Raw genomic sequence first — 22,973 nt, 5'->3', positions numbered from 1 at the left:
CCACATTCACAGCAGACTTTGTCACATCAGCCAAGAGGCAGAAGCCGCCCAGGTGTCCTTTGGCAAATGAATCCATAAACAAAATGTGGCCTAGCAATTCCGTGGAATATTATTCAGCCTTGAAAAGGAAGGGAATTCTAACACAGGCTATAATATGATGACCCTTGAAGACATTACACTGAGTGAAATCCCAATCACAGAAAGCAAATCGTGCAGGAGTCCACTGATAGGAGGCTCCTAGAGTCACTGAATCCACAGGGACAGAAAGAATGGGGGTGCCAGGGGCTGGGCGGGGAGAATGGGGAGTGTGCGTTTAATGGGGACACAGCCTCAGTTTAGGGAGATGAAAAAGGTTCTATGAATGGACGGTGATGGTGGCTGCATCATCATTCAACCATGTGAATGAACTTAATGCCACTGAATGATATACTTACAAACAGTTAAAATGGTAAATAAATAAAATTTAAAATTACAAAACAATCATATGGAACCAAAAAGGAGCTTATATAGCCAAGACAATCCTAAGCAAAATGACCAAAGCTGGAGGCATCATGCTAGCTGACTTCAAACTATACTACAAGTCTACAGTAACCAAAACAGCATGGTAATGGTACAAAAACAGACACACAGACCAATGGAACAGAATAGAGAACTCAGAAATAAGACCACACATATATAACCATTTGATCTTCAATAAACTTCATAAAAATAAGCAATGGGGAAAGGATTCCCTATTTAATAAATGGTGCTGGGAAAACTGGCTAGCCACATGCAGAAAATTGGAACTGGACACCTTCCGTACACCTTATACAAAAATTAACTCAAGATGGATTAAAACTTAAAGCCCAAAACTGTAAAAACCTTAGAAGAAAATCTAGATAATATAATTCAGGACACAGGCATGGGCACAGATTTCATGACAGAAACATCAAAGCAATTACAACAGAAGCAAAAATTGACAAATTGGACCTAATTAAACTAAAGAGCTTCTGCACCGCAGAAGAAACTATCATCAGAGGTTGGGTTGGTGGTGCATCAGAGGTGGGTAGGTGGTGTAATCCTAGCACTTTGGGAGGCCGAGGTGGGTGGATCACTTAAGGTCAGGAGTTCAAGACCAGCCTGGCCAACATGGAGAAACCCTGTCTCTACTAAAAGTACAAAAATTGGCTGGGTTTGATGGCGGGCACTTGTAATCCCAGCTCCTCGGGAGGCTGAGGCAGGAGAATTGCTTGACCCCAGGAGGTGGAGGTTGCAGTGAGCTGAGATTGAGCCATTGCACTCCAGCCTGGGTGACAAAAGCTAAACTCCATCTCAAAAAACAAACAAAGCAAAGAAACTATCATCAGAGTGAACAGACAACCTATGGAACAGGAGAAAATGTTTGCAATCTATCCTTCTGATAAAGGTCTGATATCCAGAATCTACAAGAAACTTAAATTTAGCAAGAAAAAAACAACCCCATCAAAAAGTGGGCAAAAGACAGGAACAGACACTTCTCAAAAGAAGACATTTATGTAGCCAACAAACATGAAAAAGCTCAACATCAATGATCATTAGAGAAATGCAAATCAAAACCACAATGAGATACCATCTCATGCCAGTCACAATGGTGATTCTTAAAAAGTCAAGAAACAACAGATGCTGGTGAGGCTGTGGAGAAACAGGAATGCTTTTACACTGTTGGTGGGAATGTAAATTAGTTCAACTACTGTGGAAGACAGTGTGGTGATTCTTCAAAGATTCAGAACCAGAAATACCATTTAACCCAGCAGTCCCATTACTGGGTATATACCCAAAGGAATATAAATCATTCTATTATAAAGACACACGTATGTATATGTTCATTGCAGCACTGTTCACAATAGAAAGGCATGAAATCAACCCAAATGCCCATCAATGATAGACTGGATAAAGAAAATATGGTACATACACACCATGGAATACTTTCCAGCCATAAAAAGGAATGAGATCATGTCCTTTGCAGGGACATGGATGGAGCTGGAAGCCATCGTCCCCAGTAAATAAACACAGGAACAGAAAACCAAACACCGCATGTTCTCACTCGTAAATGGGAGCTGAACAATGAGAACACATGGACACAGGGAGGGGAACAACACACACCAGGGCTTGTTGGAGGGGTCAGGGGAGGGAGAGCATCGGGATAAATAACTAATGCATGTGGGGTTTAATACCTAGGTGATGGACTGATAGGTGTGGCACCATGGCACACGTTTACCTATGTAACAAACCTGCCCGTCCTGCACGTGTATCCTGGAACTTAAAATTAAGAAAAAAATACAAAACAAAATAAATGCTCCCCATCTCCATCTGGTGAAGGAAAGAGAGAACATGGTCAGGCACACCACAGGGAGCCATGCAGGGGGATCCCACATGGCAGCTGAGGACTCAGCCGCGTCAGGGATTTCATGCCAGTTGGGAACTTGGTGAAACAGTGCAGGAGGAGGACCACACCGTGCACCACCTGAAGGCTTGGAAGCCTGGTGGGGGAAAGGCGGCAGTGGCGGGGCCTTGTCTGCAGGTGGGGCCACACGTGGCCTCTCTTTAACTAGCTGCCCCTTCAAAAACGAACGCGCATTCTGTCTGCGGCACCATGACTCCCACGGCCGCTGCTACTGATGAAAGCGATGATAAAAACTCAACCCCAGAGAACACATAAGAGGGCTGTGTCCCAGGGAGGCCGGCAGAGAGCGGCACCCAGACACGTGTGGAAGGAGGGAAGGGCTGATGATATTTAGGAAAGAGTGTGCTTCCCCCAGCTTCCGGGTCAGGGCGGGGTTCAAGGCAGGGAGGTGGCCGCCAGGAAGAGCTTTGGAGAGTTAGAAGCTGAAACAATGCAGAGGAGGCCTGGGGGGTGTGAACGGTGTTTTTCTAGAACTCTGTCCTCACTCAAATCCACGGCAAAGCCTGCAGCCAGGGCTGGTTTCCAAGGCCACTGAACCTGGCCTCAGGCTCAGGTGGGCCCTGCCTATGTCTCCAGCCCCAGCCTGCCCTTGCCTTAGCCTCACCTGTCTAGATATTCTCGCCGCCCTGCAAGTCATCCCCAGGTAGTGGGAAGGGCCTGGGACTGGGAACAGACAGCCCTGAGCTCAAATCACAGCCTTGTCTCTTCCTGGCCATGTGACCTTGGCCATCCCCTCTCCCCAACCCCCAGAGCCCCAAGCATTTCTAGGAATTCTGGAACCACTCTGAAGAGATCACAAACATGGGAGTGCCTGGCCCAGAGCAAACAAAAGCTATAATCTTATGGATTATAAGACCCACACATCCAGGCCCCAGACATGACCTGCAGTCAATTACAGCCCCTCTCCCTCCTCCGCACGCCACGCCACACCCGCTTCCTGCACAGCTTTCTCTGCAGCTGGTTTCCATGCACCTGAAGCTCAGGCACCAGGGAACAGCCTTTGCCAAACACATTTACCAACATCTGAATGATTCGACTTCCATGAAAGGGGAAGGGAGGTCATGCTTCATACCAAGCATAGATTACGCTTTTTAAATTTTTGTTTTGTAGAGATGGGGCCTTGCTATGTTGCCTGGGCTACTCGCAAATTCCTGGCCTCAAGTGATCCTCCTGCCTTGGTATCCCAAAGTGCTGGGATTACAGGCATGAGCACATACATCCGCACCTAATACCGCCAGTTACGCTTGATATTAGGAGTGCGTTTATGTGCAGGTCTGTCCCCAGGAGACCTATTTGTGAGGGCGATTGTGAGTTCTAAGTAAAAGGAGACTGCACCCAGGGCTACTTGCCATGTTGTATCTAGGTGTGTTTGTCCACCTACGTGGGGCCAAATACATGCACCCTGGAGCTCAGAGGATGGGGAGGGGCCCCCTGCTCCACGCAGGAGCCCACCGAAAAACTTAGCCATGGGTGCAGAGGGGAACAGGCTGCTTGGCCCTGTCATCCTGGGGCCACCAGAGCGCCGTGCCCAGCCCACCTCCCTCCAGCTGCAAGCCCAGCCTCTAGTGCCGCAGCTGTTCGAGGTGCCCTGAGTCAGGTGGTGCCATGGGAGACAGAGGGTTCTATTCCTGGCATAACTAACCCTCTTTCTCAGATCTGGGACAGCAAGGGCCGGGACGCTGCCAGGGTCTCCACACCGGCTCAAGCCCCTCCCAGAGTGTCTGGGTCTCGCAGTTTGTATGACATTGCCCCCCACTGCTGTGACTGCCTGCTCCCAGATGGTCTCTCCTGCTGCCCACACTGCCTGAGGGCAGGGACTCTGCCCCACCTCACTGCCCCAACATTACCCCCAGAGCCGGCACCGAGGGAATGCACTGACAGAGTCCATTACGACAACTCTGTTCAGGCACAGAGGGCATCCTGGTCACCCAGCTTCCCCATCGCCTCCACAGCCCAGGAGCTAAAGAGCTACCAGCTTGAACAAGATGCTGCCAAGCCTCAAAACAGGTGCCCCACCCCAGCCCTCCACTTAGAGTGAAATTATGACAGGGCTGTGAGTGGGCTGCACAGGCTCGCTAGGGTCAGCTGCTGAGTGGCACCTCGTGAGCGATGGCATCCCTGACGTGGCTGTGGCCACCAGGTGGGCACAGAGGGGAAAGCAGGGCTTCCAAATCAGCAGCCTCGCCCTGATGTCCCTCACTCTCCCCCACACGGTGGGCCAAAGGGGCCACTTCCTGCAATTGCGTAGCTCTGATTGTCCCCTCTCTGGACCCTGCCCCCCTTCCAAGGACAATACCATCCCTTTCTCATCAATGAGCCCTCAGTGAGGACATCAGCCTGGCCCGGCCCTCGAGGAACCTCAGGTCTGGAGAAGGTGGGACGGCAAGAAGATAACTCAGCGAACAAGTGGGCAGGCACAGGGACGTGGCGTTGGCACCTGTTCCCTGAACCCTCTCAGCCAGCCTCCTTCCCCACTGCAGCCACCCCACCTTCCCATCTGCCAAGATCCAGTCCTCCCTTGACCCTGGACACACTGGCCCTGTGCTTCTCCCCTCCCTTCACGGCTAAAAATCTTGAAAGGAGTGTCAACGTCAACAGTGCCCAAGCTGGGGCGGGGAGGGGAGGGGAGGCAGGCTGGTGGGTGGGGCTTCTGCAAACGCATCTCCCGGGGCCTGCCCAGCTCTATCACAGCATCCCAGGCTGAGGCCCAGGCATCTGCGTGTTGTGCCATCAGGGGCCTCTACCCACCCCTCTAAGGAAAGAGCCTCCCCCAGACGCTGACTCCCAGGCCCCCGAGGCTGGGTTCCCTGCAGTGTCGCTGGGCACGCACTATCAGCCAGGTGCTGTGGGAGGTACTGGGGGACCACGGTGCATGAAAGGCAGACAGCACTGTGGAGCCCTGCACCCTGCACCCTACCTAGGGCCTAAGGTCAGGGCATGAAGTTCCTCAAACACACCCCCTCCCTCCCATCTCGGGGACTCTGCACCAGCTGTCCCTGCTGTCAGGTGCCTTCTTCCTCTGCTTTGTCTGGCTAACTCCTACTTGGTTGGATGTCACCTCCTTCAGGAACCCTGCCAGGATTTCTCTCTCAGGCCAGGTTCACCTTCTCTCTGGCCCCACAGCCTCCCTCCCTGAGAAGTGCTTTCTCCGGTGTGTTGTCATCACTTGCTGCATGCCTTCTTCGGTGGCTGGGTGCTCCTGGAGGGAAGAACGGCCCCCAGTGCCTGGACAGAGGAGCCACATGCTGCAGGGAACACACCACCTCTAGCCTCCCCGCCACGCCTGTGGATACTGCGTGCTGCATGTTAGAGGACACGGCTGCCCGTGAGACCGGGGGTGGGGCCGGGCCTCTGCAGCAGGCCGGGGGGTCTCCTGTTGGGGAGGGGGTCCTTCCTGGTGTCAGCCTCCTCGGGGAGAGGCAGGTCCTCACCCAGGGAACAGGCCCTTGGAGGGGAGGACTCAGGTCTGGGGAGAAACCACAGCCCCGCCCTGAAAGCTGCCTCTTGGGAGCTGTCCAAGTCAACACCAAGGAGGGGCTGGCTGTAGCCCGGAGGTCCCACCCTCCCAAATCATGGGCAAAGTCCTGTTGGGATCTCCTGCTGGGCCCCAGGGGTGCCTGGCCGAGCTGGGGGAAGGGGAGGGATCAGAGCTGCAAGCAGAGCCTCCGCGGGGAAGCAGCCACTGGTGCCGGGGCAGAAATTCCCAATAAAATCCCAGTTTCCAGCAAAATATTCCAAGTTGTCAACCTCCTAGGAGGCTGTGGGTCATTCTAAGGAAGAAGAGAGAGTTTCTAAGTCGCTTCCAAAATCCGCAGCCACCCCCACGGCTCCCCAGTGATGACGCTGCTCCTGGGCTCCAGGGCCGCCTGTGGGGCACCTGCTCCATTTGAAGGACAAGGCGAGGAGAAGAATCACAAACACACAGACAGCACATCAAGCGACTCCCGTGCTGAGCTGAGAGAAGGCTCACAGAAAGCCTCACTGAAAGCTGGCCCACATTTAATGCAGATTATGGAGGGAGGGAGGGTGCCACTCAGCTGAGCACAGGGTCTAGAAGGACACAAGGTGCCAGCCCAGCAGGTGGTGTGCAGCAGGTTTCTCCATGTCACTTTGCTTCTATGTCCCCACCTGAAAAATGGGGAGTCACAGCTCCCGACCCCCCCACCCGGTGTCAAGAGGACTCACAGAGGTGATGCTGCTAGCGCTCGGCCAGGACTCTTACCCCGCTGTGCTGCTGTTCTCTACCAGCCGCTGGGCACCCCTTCATCAAGAAGCGTGAATTCTTCAGAAGGCAGAAAAAGGCACCATCCACAAAAGGGACGTTTTTTATCAGGCACAGAACTCACTGCGGAAGAACCCGTGGGGAGATACACTCTGGGGAGGCGGTGGCACTGGGTGGGTGTTCTGAGAGCCAGACACGCCAGCGGGAAGCCCACCTCCCATCTTTACCACCCGTGTGACCTGGGGCGGGCCACACCTCCTGTCCTATCCAAGCACCCTCATCTGCAAACTGGGAGCAGTAACGTCGATCCACTGGGATTTGTGGTGTCGGAGATCAACCTGTGCAGCCTCGCTCCCATGCCCAGCGTTGCCAGGTGCTCTGTAAATGGCAGGTGTTGATTTTTTATTTATTTATTTTTGAGACAGAGCCTCACTCTGTTGGCCAGGCTGGACTGCAATGGTGTGACCTCCGCTCACTGCAACCTCCGCCTCCCGGATTCAAGCAATTCTCTGGCCTCAGCCTCCCGAGTAGCTGGGATTACAGGCCTGTGCCACCACACCCAGCTAATTTATATATTTTTAGTAGAGGTGGGGTTTCTCCATGGTGGCCAGGCTGATCTTGAACTCCTGACCTCAGATGATCCGCCCACCTTGCCTCCCAAAGTGCTGGGATTATAGGCATGAGCCACAGCACCCTGCCAGATATTGATTTTTATTAGACAAATCAATCACTCCCTTTGGGTCCCACTCTGGTCAGCAGCCGGGGGTTCCTGAGTTTGCCAGGACACCCAGGATATATTTAGCTCTCTGCCGGAGCCCTGCTGGCTGCCTGCATTCCAGCTGAGGACATGAAATCTCAGGCCAGCTCCTAATTTCTCATTGGCAACCAGGGACTGTGCTCCAGAGCAGAACTCCCTCTCTTTTATAACTGTAGACTGAATTATCCCATTATCCCCAGAACACACACTCATGTACACACACACACACACACACATGCACGCACACGCACACACACGAGAGATCCCTGTGCTTGTAATATGTCAATACCACTCACAGCCCTAGCTCAGCAGTGAAAGTCCACCTCCCAAAATAGAGATCTCAGAGCAAGAGGACCTGGCCAGCTGCCGGGGAGGCTGACAGCTGCTTTCTAATGGAGTGTCCTTGAGAGCTAGCATTGAGCAAACCCGCCACTGCCATGTCCTTAAAATGAGTAAGCAGTAAAAACACAGAACAGCAAAGCATTAGGAACAAAGGGGAATTGCCCATGATCCAGGCACATTTTTTTCTGAGATGTTTTTCTGCATATTTTGCAGAGTGTAAAAAATGATGTGTCCTGTATTCTTCGTCTGCCACCAGCCTTAACATGTATTTTATTCATGCTTCATAATATTTTTAGTACACAATATTCCATCTTTTGTCAGCAGCTCTCAAAGTGTGGTCTGGGGAGTTCTGGAGGTCCTCAGGACCCCCTACAGGGTCTGGTGGTCAAAATCCTTTCAACAACACCACGAAGATACGGTTTCCCTTTCACTCTCACTCTCTCCTGAGTGTACAATGGAGTTTAGCAGAGGCCGCGTGACATGTGATGTCACAACTCATTTAACACAGGGCAGACATCAGAATCCAGCCGTCACCTACAAAGCCAGGTATTAATGAGATTTGCAAAGCTGTTCAGCAGTGCCTCAGCTCACTAAAAAATGCTCTTATGTTAACATGCAAAGAGGTCACTGTCCTTTTGCAGTTTAACACGTTTCATTTTTCAATTTTTATTTATTTATATATATTTTTGAGACAGGGTCTCGCCCTGTCACCCAGGCTGGAGTGCAGTGGTGCAGTCACGGCTCACTGCAGCCTAAACCTCCCAGGTTCAAGCGATCCTCCTGCCTCAGCCCCCAGAGTAGCTGGGACTAGGCACTTGCCTAGCTAATTTTTTTATTTTTTGTAGCAACATATCACTATGTTGCTCAGGCTGGTCTTGAACTCCTGGGCTGAGGCGATCTGTCCACCTCGGCCTCCCAAAGCACTGGGATTACAGGTGTGAGCCACCGTGCCCGGTCCACAATTTTTTTTTAAATTCTGCTTTAATTTTAATACAGTAAATATCAAGAAATGCGCATAAGCAGAAGTTCTCTGGGGTCCTCAGTAATTTTGAGCCCTAAGGCCCTAGAAGTTTGAGAACCGCTGATATGGATGGACAGTGCTGTCCTTAGCCAGTGTCCTGCAGCTGGACATTTACGCTGCAGAGTGTGTAACCCCTGCAATCAATGGCTTTTTACTTCTGAATTCACATCTGCGTTTCAGAACATTTCTTCAGAAGAGATTCCCAGGAATAGCATTATTCCATCAAAAGGCATGAACGTATTTAAGGCTCAATACATTTCACCTAACTGCGCCCCAAAAGATTGTACCAATTGATATTCGTGCCCACAGTCTGTGACAGGATCTAGCTCCCGGGATGTTTAAATTTAGTGAGTAACATTTTTTTTTATCCTATGAGAGGTCACTCTCACCGCCTCATCCATCCTAGAGACGCACGGGGAGAAGCAAAGGTATCGGCCGCAGAAACAGAATGCACCCAGAGACCGTGTCCGGCTGAGTAATGCCTCCCCGAGAAGGTACCCACATCTCAGTCGCTAGAACCTGTGACAGATATGGTTAAAAGGGGAGGGGTCTTTGCAGCTGATTACAGAAAGGGTCTGGAGATGGGGAGACAATTCTGGATTCCACGGGCAGGTCCTCAGGGCAATCCCAAGAGTCCTCATGGAGAGGAGGGATGGGAGGTGACACATGCAAGGGAGGTGTCTCGTGAGGGCGGAGCCGAGAGAGATTGAAGACACTGCCTTGAAGATTGGATCGATGTGGCCACGAACCTCAGAATTTGGCAGCCACCGAAGCTGCAGGGGTGAGGATTGAGCCTCCCCTCAGCCCCCGGGGGAGCTGCCAGCACCGTTCAGCCTCTGACACTGACACTGAACTGCTCCCTCCAGAGCTGGGAGGAAACACCTTTTCTTGCTTTAAGCCCCCCAGTTTGTGGTCACAGGTGGCAGCAGCCCCTGGACACTCACGGGTGGCCTTTTCCCTGAGTGAGGCATGAACCTGCACAAAATCCTTTCTTTATCGTGTGAATGGCCCTTTAGTCATGAAAAGTCAGCCCTAGGCCCAGTATCCCAGGAGAGGGGGCACAAGTCAGGGCCCAGCGGAAGCCCAACCCCAACTCTGATGTGGTTCCCTGAGGCCCAGGTGGGCAGGCACCAAGGGACAGTGGCCCGACCTTACGGGGGAGAAACACCTCACCAAAGCCCACCACGCGTACCTTCCTCAGCAGAGAAGGGGCTTGGGGTGGGCAGAAGTGGGGGGGGGTGTGGGTGGTGGGAGGCGGCGAGGGGGAGAGGGAAAACAGGAGGAGGCAGCAGTGGCGGTGCAGCGGAAGCTCTCCTGCGGTGGCATGAGTCTGGCAGAGCCTTGAAAGGAGAGGAGGAGGACTCCAGGAGAGTGGGGGCAGGCAGAAGGCGGCCGGAGGGATGCAGGGCTGTTTGGGGATTGGGGCAAAGACAGCACGATCAGAGCAAAGACAGGGCAGACAGTACAAGTAGGTGCTTCATAAATAGCCATGGAGGGACAGGAGGAACATTCTGGAAGAGCTCTGATCCTCTGGGGGGGCTGCTGACTGCTGGACACAGAGGAGGCCCGGACCCAGGCTGAGGCTTCCCCAGCACCTCACACTCAACCCTGTGCCCAGACAGGACTGGACCTATGGAGAAAGAACCCTCACAGCCGACCTCCCTGTGGGGCGATTCGGAGGCTTCCAGTGGAACTGAGCCCCAGTTGCCAGAGAGGTGTCCCTCCCCCGGCCAAATGCCCCTTCCTGGCTTCCCCTCCCTTCCCCATCTCACCTTCCTCAGCCCGCCCTCGTGCTTCCTGGGGTCATCTCCCAAGTAAGCCACCTGCACCCACGTTTCCCGGCACCACTCAGGGAGCCTAACTGGAGAGCACTGTAGGGCAAAGGGGTTGGAACATCGCAGGGCATTTGAAACTCGGCTGCCAGGGTGAAGGTCTGAATGGTGCTTGGAATTCTTCCTCCTGGGCACTTCGTGTCCGGCTGCAGCACCAATGGATGCCATTTTCCATGTGAGATCCTGGGGACACTGAGGTCCGCAGAAGCAGAGGGTCAGAGAGGGGCCAGGCTGTGAGTGCTTCACCTGGAATACAGCACAGACGAGGAGGCCCCACTGAGGCGGGACGGAGTTCCACCTATCCCTCATCTTCTACTCGACAGGTGTTCACGGAACACCCCCTCTCATTCCACCTGAGCGGCTTGCAGGGGAGGCAGTACAAGGTCCCGCCATGCCCTGAGGACAGACGCCAGAGGGGACAGAGCCAGCATGCCAGCCACAGTGACACTGAGCACTTTCCATCATGTGCTGGCTGGACTCACATTGCCCGATCGTGTCTCTAACGGGTTGCTCTAAGCACGGAGAAACCAAAGTCCTGAACTTCCAGCACAGGGTGCGAGCTGAGCTCCGTGCAGGAGGCGGGAGGAGCCGCTGCTGCCGCCTGGGGTGGGGACCACTCAGTAGAATGCAGCTAAAATGAAGCTTAGAGCTGGGACCAATGACTCAAGACACCACGCCTCCTGAGGATGCTGTGATGAGAAGAACTGGGAGCTGGGCGGCTCTCTGCAGGTGCTGGTGGTCCTCCCGGTGCTTCGCTGAAGCCCTTAAACAGGACTGAGATGGGGCTGGCAGGGGAGACAGCAGGACCAGCGAAGGGGAGGAGAAGCTGTGAACCCAGCCTTGGGTGTGGCTGATGATGCCACAGCAGCTTCCATGGGGCATGATGTCAGGTTTGTCCCTGAGCTGTGGAGGGTATTTACAGCTGTGACAAAGGCCACCCTGCCTGTTCCCTGGTGCTTGCTGTGCCCAGGCCCTGGACTCCCACTCAGCACCTCTGAGTCTACAGCACCCTCCAAAAGCAGCTGTCATCACCTGTGCCTTTTATGTGGGGAAACTGAGGCAAAGGGCAGTTAAGCAATCCGCTCGGAGAAACACACAAGTAGCAAGTGACGACTGGGGCTGGAGGCCGAGTGTGCTGGCCCAAAGCCAGTGTGCCTTCTGAGGCACCAGAGTGCCCTCTCACCACGCTTGGCAAGGTTCAGCCAAGGGAAGGCTACCTGAGGGTGAATCACGGGGCCATGCAATGACCCCAGGCAGGAACCCCATAGGAGGTGGAGACCTGGAACCAGACAGAGCTGGGTTTGGGTCTGATCCTGCCTCCTGGCTCCATGCTGGCAGGACCTGCACCTGGAAAATGGTAATAACGCACCATGGCCCAGGCGAGAAGGTGGGCTATGCGAGACCTCCAGCAAGAAGCTCCACTGTCATGGCCCCAAACGGGCCACGCTGTATCCAGACCGGCACTCAGCCACACATTATGAGGCAGCAAGGCATCCCCCATCTCGGCCGGCTAATGCACACAGGCGGAGGACAGGCAGACAGGGCCCGCCCAGTGGGGGAGATGCATGTCTACGGCTGAGTCGGACACACTGGGGTTCAAATCCCAGCTCTGCCATTTACAAATCACATGACACCAGGTCTCTGGATGGGACTCACAGGCATTTCCTCCTCCGTAGGTGGAGATACCACGGGCCGCTCTGAGCAGTGCTGTGAGAACCCCGGGAGGAAACCTACACGAGCATCTGGCCCAGGGCCCCGGTGCAGCACTTGATGAGCTGAGGTCTCTGCGACATTTAAGCCTGTCCTACCTGGGTGCTGCCCGACACCCTAGACATCCTGAGCAGCCCTGGAGATGGAAACATTCCTGCAGTAAACTAAGACTGCTTGACTCAGGTTGCTCTGCGCTGGGTGTGAGCCTCGGAGGTCCGCTCTTTTGGGGCTTCCCTGGGACTGGGGCAGCCGCATCATGGGGGGATGGTTGCAGGAGCCATGTGATCAGCCGCAAGCACTAGGAGCTACCCCAGGACACAGCCCATGTTTTCCTATCGCAGCTATTTTAACAACCTCTGTGAGCCTCTACCACGCGCCAGGCAGAGGCTGATCAGCTCATGGCACCCTCAAACCCTACCAAGACCCTGGGGAGAGGCAGCAACGGAAGGAAGGACATGGAGGTCTGGTCTTTGATCATGCTAGCAAGTGGCAGGGCTGGGTGTGAGCCCAAGACCCCACTTCAGCGTAGGTCTCACAGAGCCCTACTCAGGCAGAGGCACAGCCAAGGGGTGCAGCAAGGAAGCCCTCTGAGCGTCTTTGCAGGAAAGGGGCCACGGAATCCAGGCTCTGGGATTGGTTGATGGCATCGGGCCAGCAGCCTGGTCTGGCCTCAAGGACAGGCAGTGCCCGCCTAAAGGGCCAGCGACAAGACAGGCCCCTTCATCTCCCAGTCTTGCCAATTTCCTCTCGTGAGCTCAGCGGTCTCCCATGGCCCAGATGATGGTCCGGAAGCCCAGGGCGTGGGGCAGGCAGCTTTTCCATGAGTCAGAGACACACACCTTTTTCTGGGACAGTACGATTGGACTTTCCAAGCGTTCATCAAACTCGAGACTTGATTCTAGAAAATATCCTATCTACCCCTAAACTATCTCATCGACAGAAACCAGAGAGAGTCAAGGGTCTTGGGTGGCCAGGGTAGGAAGGAACCCTGCGCCTCAAGGAAGAACAGCGCAGAGCTTGGGGGTGACCAGGCTAAGCGCAGACTACCAGTGCCTGCGCAATGGTGGTCCTCTCCAGATACAGCCTCAGATGAATTTCTGGGTCAGGAGGGTCTGGCTTCTGCTGTGCCTCATCCAGAGTGGAGTCAGGCAGGCAAATGGACGGCGGCGCAGCTGCCTGTCCTCAGCTCCCTCAGTGCTGGGAGACACCACCATCCCATGCAACGGGCAGTGGCCCTGCAGAACGGAGCCGCCGGACCTCTGCCGGAGTCACGGCTTCCCACCGGCACGTGCCCTTCTCAGGGCTGGAGGCACAGTGTGCTCTCTTCTTTCCATTTGATCTTTCAGCACAAAAGAAAACACCATGAAGAAAATTTGGAAAGCACATGGAAAGTAAAAAGGTGCGAAGGGGGAAACTTTGCTCCTTCTCCCACCACTTACAGACGGGCACCGAGGGCACGGCCACACAGCACCGCCATGGCTGTTTCTGTAGCGTTAACGTCCCACGTGACATACAATTCTGCCCTCAGCTCTTTTCTAAATTAAACCTATTTTCTCCTAACATTAGAAATTCTTTACATAGGTAGCTAATTCTTCACGTGCGTAGTGACTTCGTATACATATCTTCCCCACCGCCCAATTAGAATGTAAGTTCAAGAGAACATGGATTTTGGGTTGTTCTGTCTGCTGTGGAATCCCAGGGCTGGGAGCAGCGTGGGATGTGAATCAGTCTGCTCTCATGCTGCCAGTGAAGACATACCAGGACTGGGTCATTTTTAAAGGAAAGAGGTTTCATGGACTCACTGTTCCACATGGCTCAGGAGGCCTCACAATCCTGGCGGAAGACAAAGGAGGGACAAGGGACACCCCACATGGCAGCAGGCAAGAGAGCGCGTGCAGGGGAACTCCCCTTTACACAACCATCAGCTGCTGTGAGCCTTAATCACTACCACGAGAACAGTATGGGGAACCGCCCCCACGCTCAGTTATCTCCACCTGGCCCCACCCTTGACACGTGAGGATTGTTACAACTCAAGGTAAAATGTGGGTGGGGACACAGCCAAACCGTATCAGCTCGTAGTAGGCATTTTGTACATCTTTGCGGAACAGATGGCTCTATGCCATCACTCGCTTCCATGATTTGGTGGCTTCTAGCTTTTTGTTGTTACTAGTGAGGCTGAGGTGGACTTTTCTGTGGCTACGTCATTGCCCATTCTTGGCTTAGGAGAAGAAATGTGTCTCTGTTCCAAATACTAGGACCTGTGCCGACCACAGTCCGAGGACTAGGACTCAGGTTCAGGCTCTGCCACAGCCTCTCCTTGCTCCTGGACAGCTGCCTTTCCTTCCCTGAGCCTCCGTTTGCCCTCTGTGCGGGTGGGTGGGTTTGGGCTGGAGCATTCCTAACTGTCCTTCCAGCTCCATTGAAGCCACCTGGTCTTTAGTGCTTTGTTAGGGAGGAAATTGATACAACCTCTCAGGAGCCTCTGTCCACCCGGGGGATCCAACCTGCCAGCCCGGCAGCTGCCCGGTAGGACACCTAGGCTCAGAGGGAGCACAGGCCTTGCTCAAGGATCTGGTGCCCACTGGTGGCAGACCTGGCACTGGAATCCCTTCCCACCCCACCCCCTGCCCCAGCTCAGGCGCCTTTCTCAACCCCTCCCCCAGCTGCCCCCCTTGTGACCATGTGCGCTACAATAAGATGAAGCTACATCACACCCATCGTCACCTGCTGGGCTCACCATGTGTGGGCTGGCACTGCACTCAGAGCTAAAGGCCTGCCCTCCATACTACTGGGGAAACTGAGGCAGGGGAGCCCCACAGTCAGGGCATTGGATTCAGATCCAGGCCTCTCTGGTACGGGATGTCATCTCCCCCAATCTTGCCTTGTGCTATATAAACAATCACTCTGGCCACCTGAAATCAACAGGCAACAGAAGTAAGGCAACTGCACAGCCTCAGTCCACACCCGAGTCATCTTGGAGGCACCTGTGTCATGACACTGAAGACGTGCACACAGCCCAAAGGAACGGGGAGCCGGCAGCTCAGGAGGGCTGGACAGGTTGCCCTGGGCTCTGATCCTCTGGTCCATCTGGGCAGCTGGAGGCTGGACCAGATGATGCTCAGCCACTCCTCCCAGTGCTGAGCTCTGCAGTAATGCCAGCCGGCCTGGGGAGCGCCATGGGGGACCTGTCCTTGTTGCCCTTGTTGACGATGGAAGCTCCTGTCCTGCCAGACACACAGTGGCCGGACGTTAGAGCCCACATGCCAGGAACAAGGGCCCAAGCTGTTTGCTCTCCCCTACTGTGTGGGTGGAAATGTCTGCCATGTGCATCATCGGCTGGGGACAGGGCTGGGCAGGGGCGACAGGTGGCCGGGAGCACGCACACACAGCCAGTTCCAAAGAGCTGGACTGACTCAGAGGAGCTGAGCTGAGTTGGCCATCTAGCAATGACCATCTCAAACTACCGAGGGCCTCCCATGTGTGGGGTTCTTCACGTTGTACCTTGTCCCCTCCAGGCAACCAATGCTACTCCTCTTACAGGTCAGAAAGCTAAGCTCCGAAAGGTGCCACCTATGCCTAAGACCACCAGGCAGGCACCACGGGTCAAACCCCAGTCTCTGCCCCCAAATGCCCCAGTGTCCATACACCCCTTCTCTGGGGACAGCAACCACAGATGCAGAGGAGAGATGTCAGCACTGCTTCAGAGGCTCTCCCTGATGACAGGGGGACCACAGGTATCAATTATGGCCATAGGAGGCACAAAATTACTCTGCGTGCACCCAGTCATTATCCCCACCTGCCATTAGATAACTGTGTCTGGAGGTTCTGCCAAGTCTCAGGGTGCCCCAGCCACCCCCAGATAACTAGGTTGGCCATTTCAGAAATCCTGCTCCAAAGGATTCTGCCTCCGACCTCCCTGACCACCTGCCATTGCTCTCAGCTACTCCCAAAGGCTCCCTGCGATGCAGTCCCTCCTTCCTTGGATGGGAGGAGGAGGCAGACCGTCTCCCAAGGGAGGGGAGTCCCTGGCCCCTCAGCTCCCGCCCCCTTCTAGGCCTACAGTGCACAGGAGGCTTTCACTAAATGCACATTCTCCCCGCAGTCCAATCTCCCTAGGGGAAGCGCTGTCCCCACTGGTTTCTACACCATGGCCAAGGGCCATACTGCAGTCCCTGGCGAGACAGGCTTAGAGGAAAGAGCACAAGAGTCTGTGAGCACCGGGTTCGAATCCCTGCCCCCCTTCCTGAGCCAAGGAAGTGACTCAAGCCTGGTGCGCCTCGGGTCACACCCTGAAAAATGGGGTAACAGACCTTCCCTGCCAGGAATGCAACGACGAGCCCTCAGCCTGGTGCGGGCCCCAGGAGGCTCTCAGATCCAGGCATCCTCAGGCCGCCTCCAGGGCTCACCGCCAAGAGCTCCAGTTCCAAGTCTCAGTTTCCCCAACAGCACAAGGCGCGGCTGCGCTGCAACGCTGTGGGATTTTTCCAGGCCGCACAGAGGCCGTCAGATCCCGGAGGGTGGGTGCGGCGGGAAAGGCAGGGATGCGATGCGCAGGGGTGAGGGGCTGGAGACACGCAGAGATGGGGTCGGAGCCGTGTCTGACACATGCGGGCTCCGGGTCCCCAGATCTGCTGCGGAGAGTCACGGGGGCCGAGGGTCGGCCTGACGCCCCTAACCCAGGCGCTGCCGGAGCCACGCAAGGGCGGCGGCCCCCGCTGCAAAGCCCCGCCTGTCATTTCACCTCTGCGTGCCTAGGTCTGCTGGGGCCCCGGCCCTTCCGCCCAGATCCCAGGCCCCCGCCCGGATCCCCGCCCGGCCGCCTTCTGCAGCTTGGAGCAACCTGGACCCCCGTGAGAAGCAAAGGAGGGGCGCTTTCCAGACAGCCCGGCGCAGCCACGCCGGCCGGCGCGCTGGGAAAGGACCCCGGCCCGCGCCACTAAGCTACGCGCTCCGGGCGCAGGGCAGGGGGCTGCGCTCCGGCCCCTCGGGACTGCAAAATCCTGGAGCAAAAGTTGGGTGGAGCCGCTGGGTGATTTTCCCCGGCGTTGCAGGTGCAGCCTGCGAATGCCACCCAGCCCTGGCGGCGCCGCGATCCAGCGCGGGGACCCGCCGGTCCCTCAGCCCCCAGCACTCACCTGCACTCATCTCAGCAGCAGCTCGGAGTCGGGGCGGCCCGGCGCTGCGGCATGCAGCCCGACACTCCGGCCCGCAGGTGCCGCGCCCGCGCTATCCTCCGCCCGCCCGCCGGCTCCGCGCCGGCTCCCAGCGCACCCTCCCGGCAGCGCCGCCGCAGCCCCACCGCGCGCAGGCCACGCCCACGCCACGCCCACGCCACGCCCCTCCTGGCGGCCCCGCCCCGCGCCTGCTCCGGGCCGGGAGCACCCTGGGAAGTGTAGGCGTCTCGCTCCCGCCTCTCCGCCTCTCGCCCCAGCTACCGGATGAACGGACTACAGGTCCCCGCACGCTCCGCGGCCAGCGCAGGCGCAGACCGGCGACGGCGGCTGAGGCCTTTCGCAATCGCTCTTAGACCGCTGCAGAGCGGTGGCCACGGCCTGCGGGGCGGCATGGGGACCGCCGCTGTTGGAAGCCCGGGAGTCGCTAGGAGAGCGGCGCAGGGAAAAGCGAGCTTAGTGCAGCTCTTCTTGAGTCGTTGAGCTACAAGGCGCCTGAAGAGCTTCTGGGCCAACCCTTCTTCTTTCCCCGTTTACAGAGAGGGAAACTGAGGCGGGGGCGAGGCGCGGGCAGGATGAGCCCGCATCCCTCAGCGAGGCATGCGCCGGCGGGGATTCGTGCGCACGTTTTCTGCCTCTGGGCCTGGGCGTCTGCACCTCGCCCCCCGCCCCAGGCTCCCGTCGCTCCTAGCGGGCTGGCGCCCTGCTGGGGGGCGCACCGGGGAAGGTGGCCCGAGCCCGCACGGTGACCGGCTCCCCTGTGACGTCAGGCGCCCAGCACAGGGCGTGGACGCGGGTGCAGGAGAGGGGTCAGGGAACGGGGAGAAGCAGGATTCCCCACTGCGTGCCTGGTGTGACAAAAGGCGGGCTGCAGAGAGGTCGGGAGGAGCCAGCCAGCAGGAGGATGGCCACCAGGTCCTGACCTGGAGGAGCATTTAGGATGCAGAATCACGGGAACCTGGCATGGAGAGCGAGGCCAAGGACTTTTGGCTCGGGCCAGGGCTGTTTGGAGATGTTTCAATAAGGGGAAGAAGGTTGGTTGGGCACAGAAAATGTAGACTCAGTGGAACACTGAGGCAGGGGCAGGTACTCCTCCCCTCCCCCACCACAGCAGCAGCCAGCTCCTCCCAAGACGGGCCAGGACGGGAGGCCAGGAGTACAGTGGCTCGGGAGAGCTGAAGTCCTGAGGAACCAGCCCAGCCCCACACACCCTGGAAATCCAGGGGGCCCAGCTAGGTGATTCTGCCCGCAGCTGCCGGGCTCCCATGCCAGCCACTGGGATCTTTGGAACACAAGTGCCATGTAATTGAGGGGGCACAGAAAGGATGAGGCATCCTGTTCTCAACCCAAGTCCCCTCTCAGTGATGTGACTGAGGCAAGTCCCTTCCCTTGTGGGCATTAGGGCCCCATCTGTGAAGGATCCATCATTGGCTGGGAGCATTCTGTTCAGGCAAGGGTAGTAGGGATGGCGGTCCCTGAGTCTGAATGCCCGTTGGGACTTGCTCTTTCCACCTGCTACGGCAAGGCTGTTAACTCGCCGTGCCTTGAGATCCGTCATTAGATCTAAGAGCAGTCCCCATCTTTAAGGATGGTTCTGAGGATCAGTGAGTTAATGTGTGCTGTGCCCTAGTGTGGGCTGAGATCTTTGAGTTAAATGCCTTTGATTTGCTGTTATTATTCTCAGTGCCAAACATAGGGCCTAGCACAGAGCAGACCCTCTACAAATATCTGTTGAATAAACAGGACAGAGGAGAGGGGAGAGCCCTGGCACCTGGCGCCCCGGGTCATGGCCTGAGAGGTAGGCCAGGCACCCACCTGTTGTAAGGACACCCTGTTGCCACGTGGCCTCTAAGGAGCTCTTGGTCCGGCTCCCCTGTAGCCTCTGTTTCCGTCCCAGCGGAGGCACCATCCCCCTGTGTTTCTGAAGGCTCCTGAGAGCCTCCGAGCGGTGCCATGATTTCCCCCACACAGCCTGGTGAGGACGGCAGGGAGACCTCACACCTCTCTGCCAAATCCCCGTGAGCCAGAGGATGGATGTGGATGCCCTGTTCCGGGCTGGTTCCAGAGCCCAGGGCAAGGGGCTGGGGAGTCTTAGCAGTTCTCAACCCGGAAGGGCCTCCAGGGGTCATGTGGTTCCAACACCTTCTTTCACAAGAGCAGAAACCAAGGCCCAAAGATGTCCTGCCCCAAGTCACCCAGCAAGTCAGTGACACGTGGGGCTTGAGCCAGGTCTTTTCTTTCCTTCCTGCTCGGTGCCTGCTGAACTGGTACTTCCAGGAATCTGCTGGTTGATTTGAATCAACTGAAACAGACTTTGGTTCTCTGTCCACAGTACTACAGGCCAGGTGTGACCCCAGGCAACTCTGTGTGCCTGAGTTTCTGTAACCTTTGAATCACAGTGCATGCCCTTAGTATTCTCGAACACCTTTAATGTGCTAGACACCCTAGTCCTGGTGAAGAAAATAGACAAGAAATCGTTTCACAAGTCATAAGATTCATTCTAGAAAAATGCCGTCCCCCTCTTTTTTTTAGCAGGCTTGGTGGGGTGTCAAGGGATCTTTAAGGAGCTTATGGACACAGGGAGGCCCCCAATGTGTCAAACCAAGGTCCTTTAAAGGTTCATTAAATGGGAACTAGGCACAGTGGCTCATGCCTGTAATCCCAGCACTTTGGGAGGCCAAGGTGGGAGGATTGCTTGCACTCAGGAGTTTGAGACCAGGCTGGGCAATTTGGCAAAACCCCGTCTCTATACAAAAATTAGCCTGGTGTGGTGTGTGGTGTGTGCCTGTGGTCCAGCTCCTCTGGAGGCTCAGCTGGGAGGATTGTTTGAATGTTGGAGGCAGAGATTGGAATGAGCCATGATTGGACCACTGCACTGCAGCCTGGGTGACACCCCATCTCAGAAGGAAGAAAAAAAAAAAGTTCATTAAATGTACATTTAGAGGTGAGCGCCTTGGTGGGTACCGATGTGGAAGCAGGAGCTGCTGCCCTGCTTCTCCTTCCTCAGCTGACATGCCCCATCCAGCAGGCAGGGGCTAGAGACCTGAACTCTGGGGGGCTCCCTTCTACCTCCACTGCTTATTCAGAGTCCCCTGGGGGCTGCCATCCCATTTCACTGGGGGTCCCGTCAAGTCCCACGTAGGCGGGTGCTTGAGGGACAGCAGGGTTATGGGGGCCTACCTGGGGGCAGGCCCAGGGCCAGGCAGTGGCCTCGAAGGCCTGAGGCCCCACCTGCCCAGCTCCACGCCCACACTTGCAGCAGAGCCCTTGGCTGCATCATGCCTGCCTGAGGATCTGCCTGCTTCCTCCCTGGGCTGTGGACTTCCCTTCTCTGCAGAGGGCCTTAGAGAGGGGAAGCAGCTTGGCCCAGGCTTCCCGTTCAGGGAAGTGCTAGGGGGAAAGCTAGAGTTTTCCGAGGCACCAGCGTAAGGAGTGGGGTTTCCTTCACCCCTCCTGGTGCCCCTGGTTGGAGGCTTCATGATGCACCCCTGGCCTGGCCTCCTTGAGACGCGAGTTCAGGCACGCTGCCTTCTTTTGGGATGAGGAGACACTTAGAGGTGATGTGTTCATCTTTTCCCTGCTCTATGACGGGGTGCTCTGGGCTCTGGGGAGGACAGCAGCGTTATGGGGGCCTACCTGGGGGCAGGCCCAGGGCCAGTAGGAACGTGACAGGCCCACAGGTCAGAAGACGATGGCCGGAACCCCCAGTAGGACCGTAGGGAAACAAGGGCACCCCCTCCTTCTGAGTGTCCTAATCACTATTATGGGATGTGGGTTGTTCCAGCGATGGAGGGAGCAGAATGCAGAGAGGGCAGCTCCAGGTCCTTGACACACTGCACCCCAGATCAAGCCACCCGAAGCCAAACGCTGCTTCCCTGGGGTGCCAGGTTTACATGTGGGGTCTCGGCCCTGGCAATAGAAGTGGCCATAAAAAAACAAAAAGGCGGCCAGGCACGGTGACTCATGCCTGTAATCCCAGCACTTTGGGAGGCTGAGTCAGGCAGATCACGAGGTCAGGAGTTCGAGACCAGCCTGGCCAACATGGAGAAACCCCGTCTCCTGAGGACAGACATCAGTAGAGATGTTTGTAATCCCTGCTACTGGGGAGGCTGAGGCAGGAGAATTGCTTGAACCTGAGAAGCTGAGGTTGCAGTGAGCTTAGATGGTACCACTGCACTCCAGCCTAGGTGACAGGGCGAGACTCCATAAAAAAAAAAAAAGGCAATTCAACTCAAATACACACTTTCACAAATGTATATTGAAAACATAAAGCCAGGCACTCGGGGAAGAGCTCCACCATGGTGATCTGGGGAATGCTTTTCCTACATGGCTGAGCTGGGTGAGGCTTCCTAAAATGTGAGTCCTGTGACTACAGGTAAAGACTTATTCTCTTCATGACAAATGCCCCCGCCACAAACACAGGGTCCTGTCACTGCTCTATGACCTTTAAATTGCTTCAAAATTGGGGTCATTTCTCCTGAAAAAGTGATTGCCCTTTCAGAGAGTGTGAGGGTCTCAGAAAGTGTAGGACACGTGCTGGGTAGGGTTGGGGGCTGGGCAGACCCGTAGTGCCGGCCTCATGTGGACTGGGGCAGGTGGGGCTATGGGTTTCTTGAGGCTGGGCCAGGAGGGGCTGGGAGGGAGAGGGGCCAGCACCCCATGGGCTGGCGGCTGCTTTAGGGGGCAGGAGAGCCTCGATGGAGGGGTCATGTCTAAGCCCCAGTGGGAGCAACTCCGGGCTGGCTCAGAGGTGGAGGGACGTGTGACACTGCACCCAGAGCTCCTGGGGCCAGGCCAGGTGAAGCAAACAGTGACAGCCAGGGCTGCTGTGTCCTGACGGCTCTGTGCCAAGTCTCAGAAGACTCTATCATTGTCATCGTATCATCATCATCCCAATGTCACAGATGAGAAAACTGAGGCATTTGCTTACCCAATTGCAAACTATGGGCAAGTGGAGCTAGCAGGACGCACACCTGGGCCCTGCTGGAGAGAGTCCCTGGCCTTCAGCCCCTGGCCTTCTGGAATCTGTCATCCCCTCCAGGGGTCGTTCGAGAGGTCAAGGGATGAAGCCAGGAGTCGTGGGGTCCAGTGTGACGTGCATGGCCAGGGTACTTGCCCAGCTGGGCCAAAGCCATGCCAGGCCTGCTGCCCCCCCCTCCCCAGGGCTGCTGGGAGTGCCCTGTCTTCTCCCGGACAGCTCAGGCTTACCCTCTGGACCTTGGTTGAGATCCCCTCCTTGGAGAAGCGTCCCTGGCCCTCTAGCGAAGTTAGGGGTCACCTCCACTCCCCAAGGGGGTCTCCAGCACAGGGGAGAGTGGCCACTGAACTGTGGGATCAGCACGTGCCCCCACTGTGGCTGCCACTCACCCTTAGCCAAGGAAAGAGGTCAGAGCTGCCTGAGCCCCTCTCCCGCCGTCCTGACCTCTTCCTGAATCTGCTGGGGCTTCCCACAAATTGCTTCTGTGGAGAGCAGCACAGTGTGGCTGTGCTCACCTG

At 56.1% G+C, this 22,973-nt stretch overlaps 1 protein-coding gene across 27 annotated transcripts in view; it reads right to left on the bottom strand.

Annotated features, from left to right (window-relative positions):
• The window catches only part of ABLIM2 (actin binding LIM protein family member 2), a 185,502-nt gene extending 167,909 nt beyond the window's left edge, over positions 1-17,593 (bottom strand). For 7 of the 27 annotated variants that reach the window (XM_017539059.2, XM_037742195.1, XM_037742197.1 and 4 more), the window contains exon 1: positions 17,442-17,589. In XM_017539059.2, coding sequence (XP_017394548.1) covers positions 17,442-17,451 — 10 coding nt within the window. In that variant the 5' untranslated portion in view covers positions 17,452-17,589. Of the gene's footprint in view, positions 1-17,441 lie in introns of all 27 variants that reach the window. The other 20 variants (XM_037742200.1, XM_037742205.1, XM_017539081.2 and 17 more) reach the window with 6 other exon arrangements.
• Between the last annotated feature and the right edge of the window lie 5,380 nt (positions 17,594-22,973).

Source organism: Cebus imitator, unplaced genomic scaffold, assembly GCF_001604975.1.
Source record: "Cebus imitator isolate Cc_AM_T3 unplaced genomic scaffold, Cebus_imitator-1.0 Scaffold117, whole genome shotgun sequence".
Taxonomy (NCBI): Eukaryota; Metazoa; Chordata; class Mammalia; order Primates; family Cebidae; genus Cebus; species Cebus imitator.
This window is presented reverse-complemented; position numbering and strand designations above follow the sequence as displayed.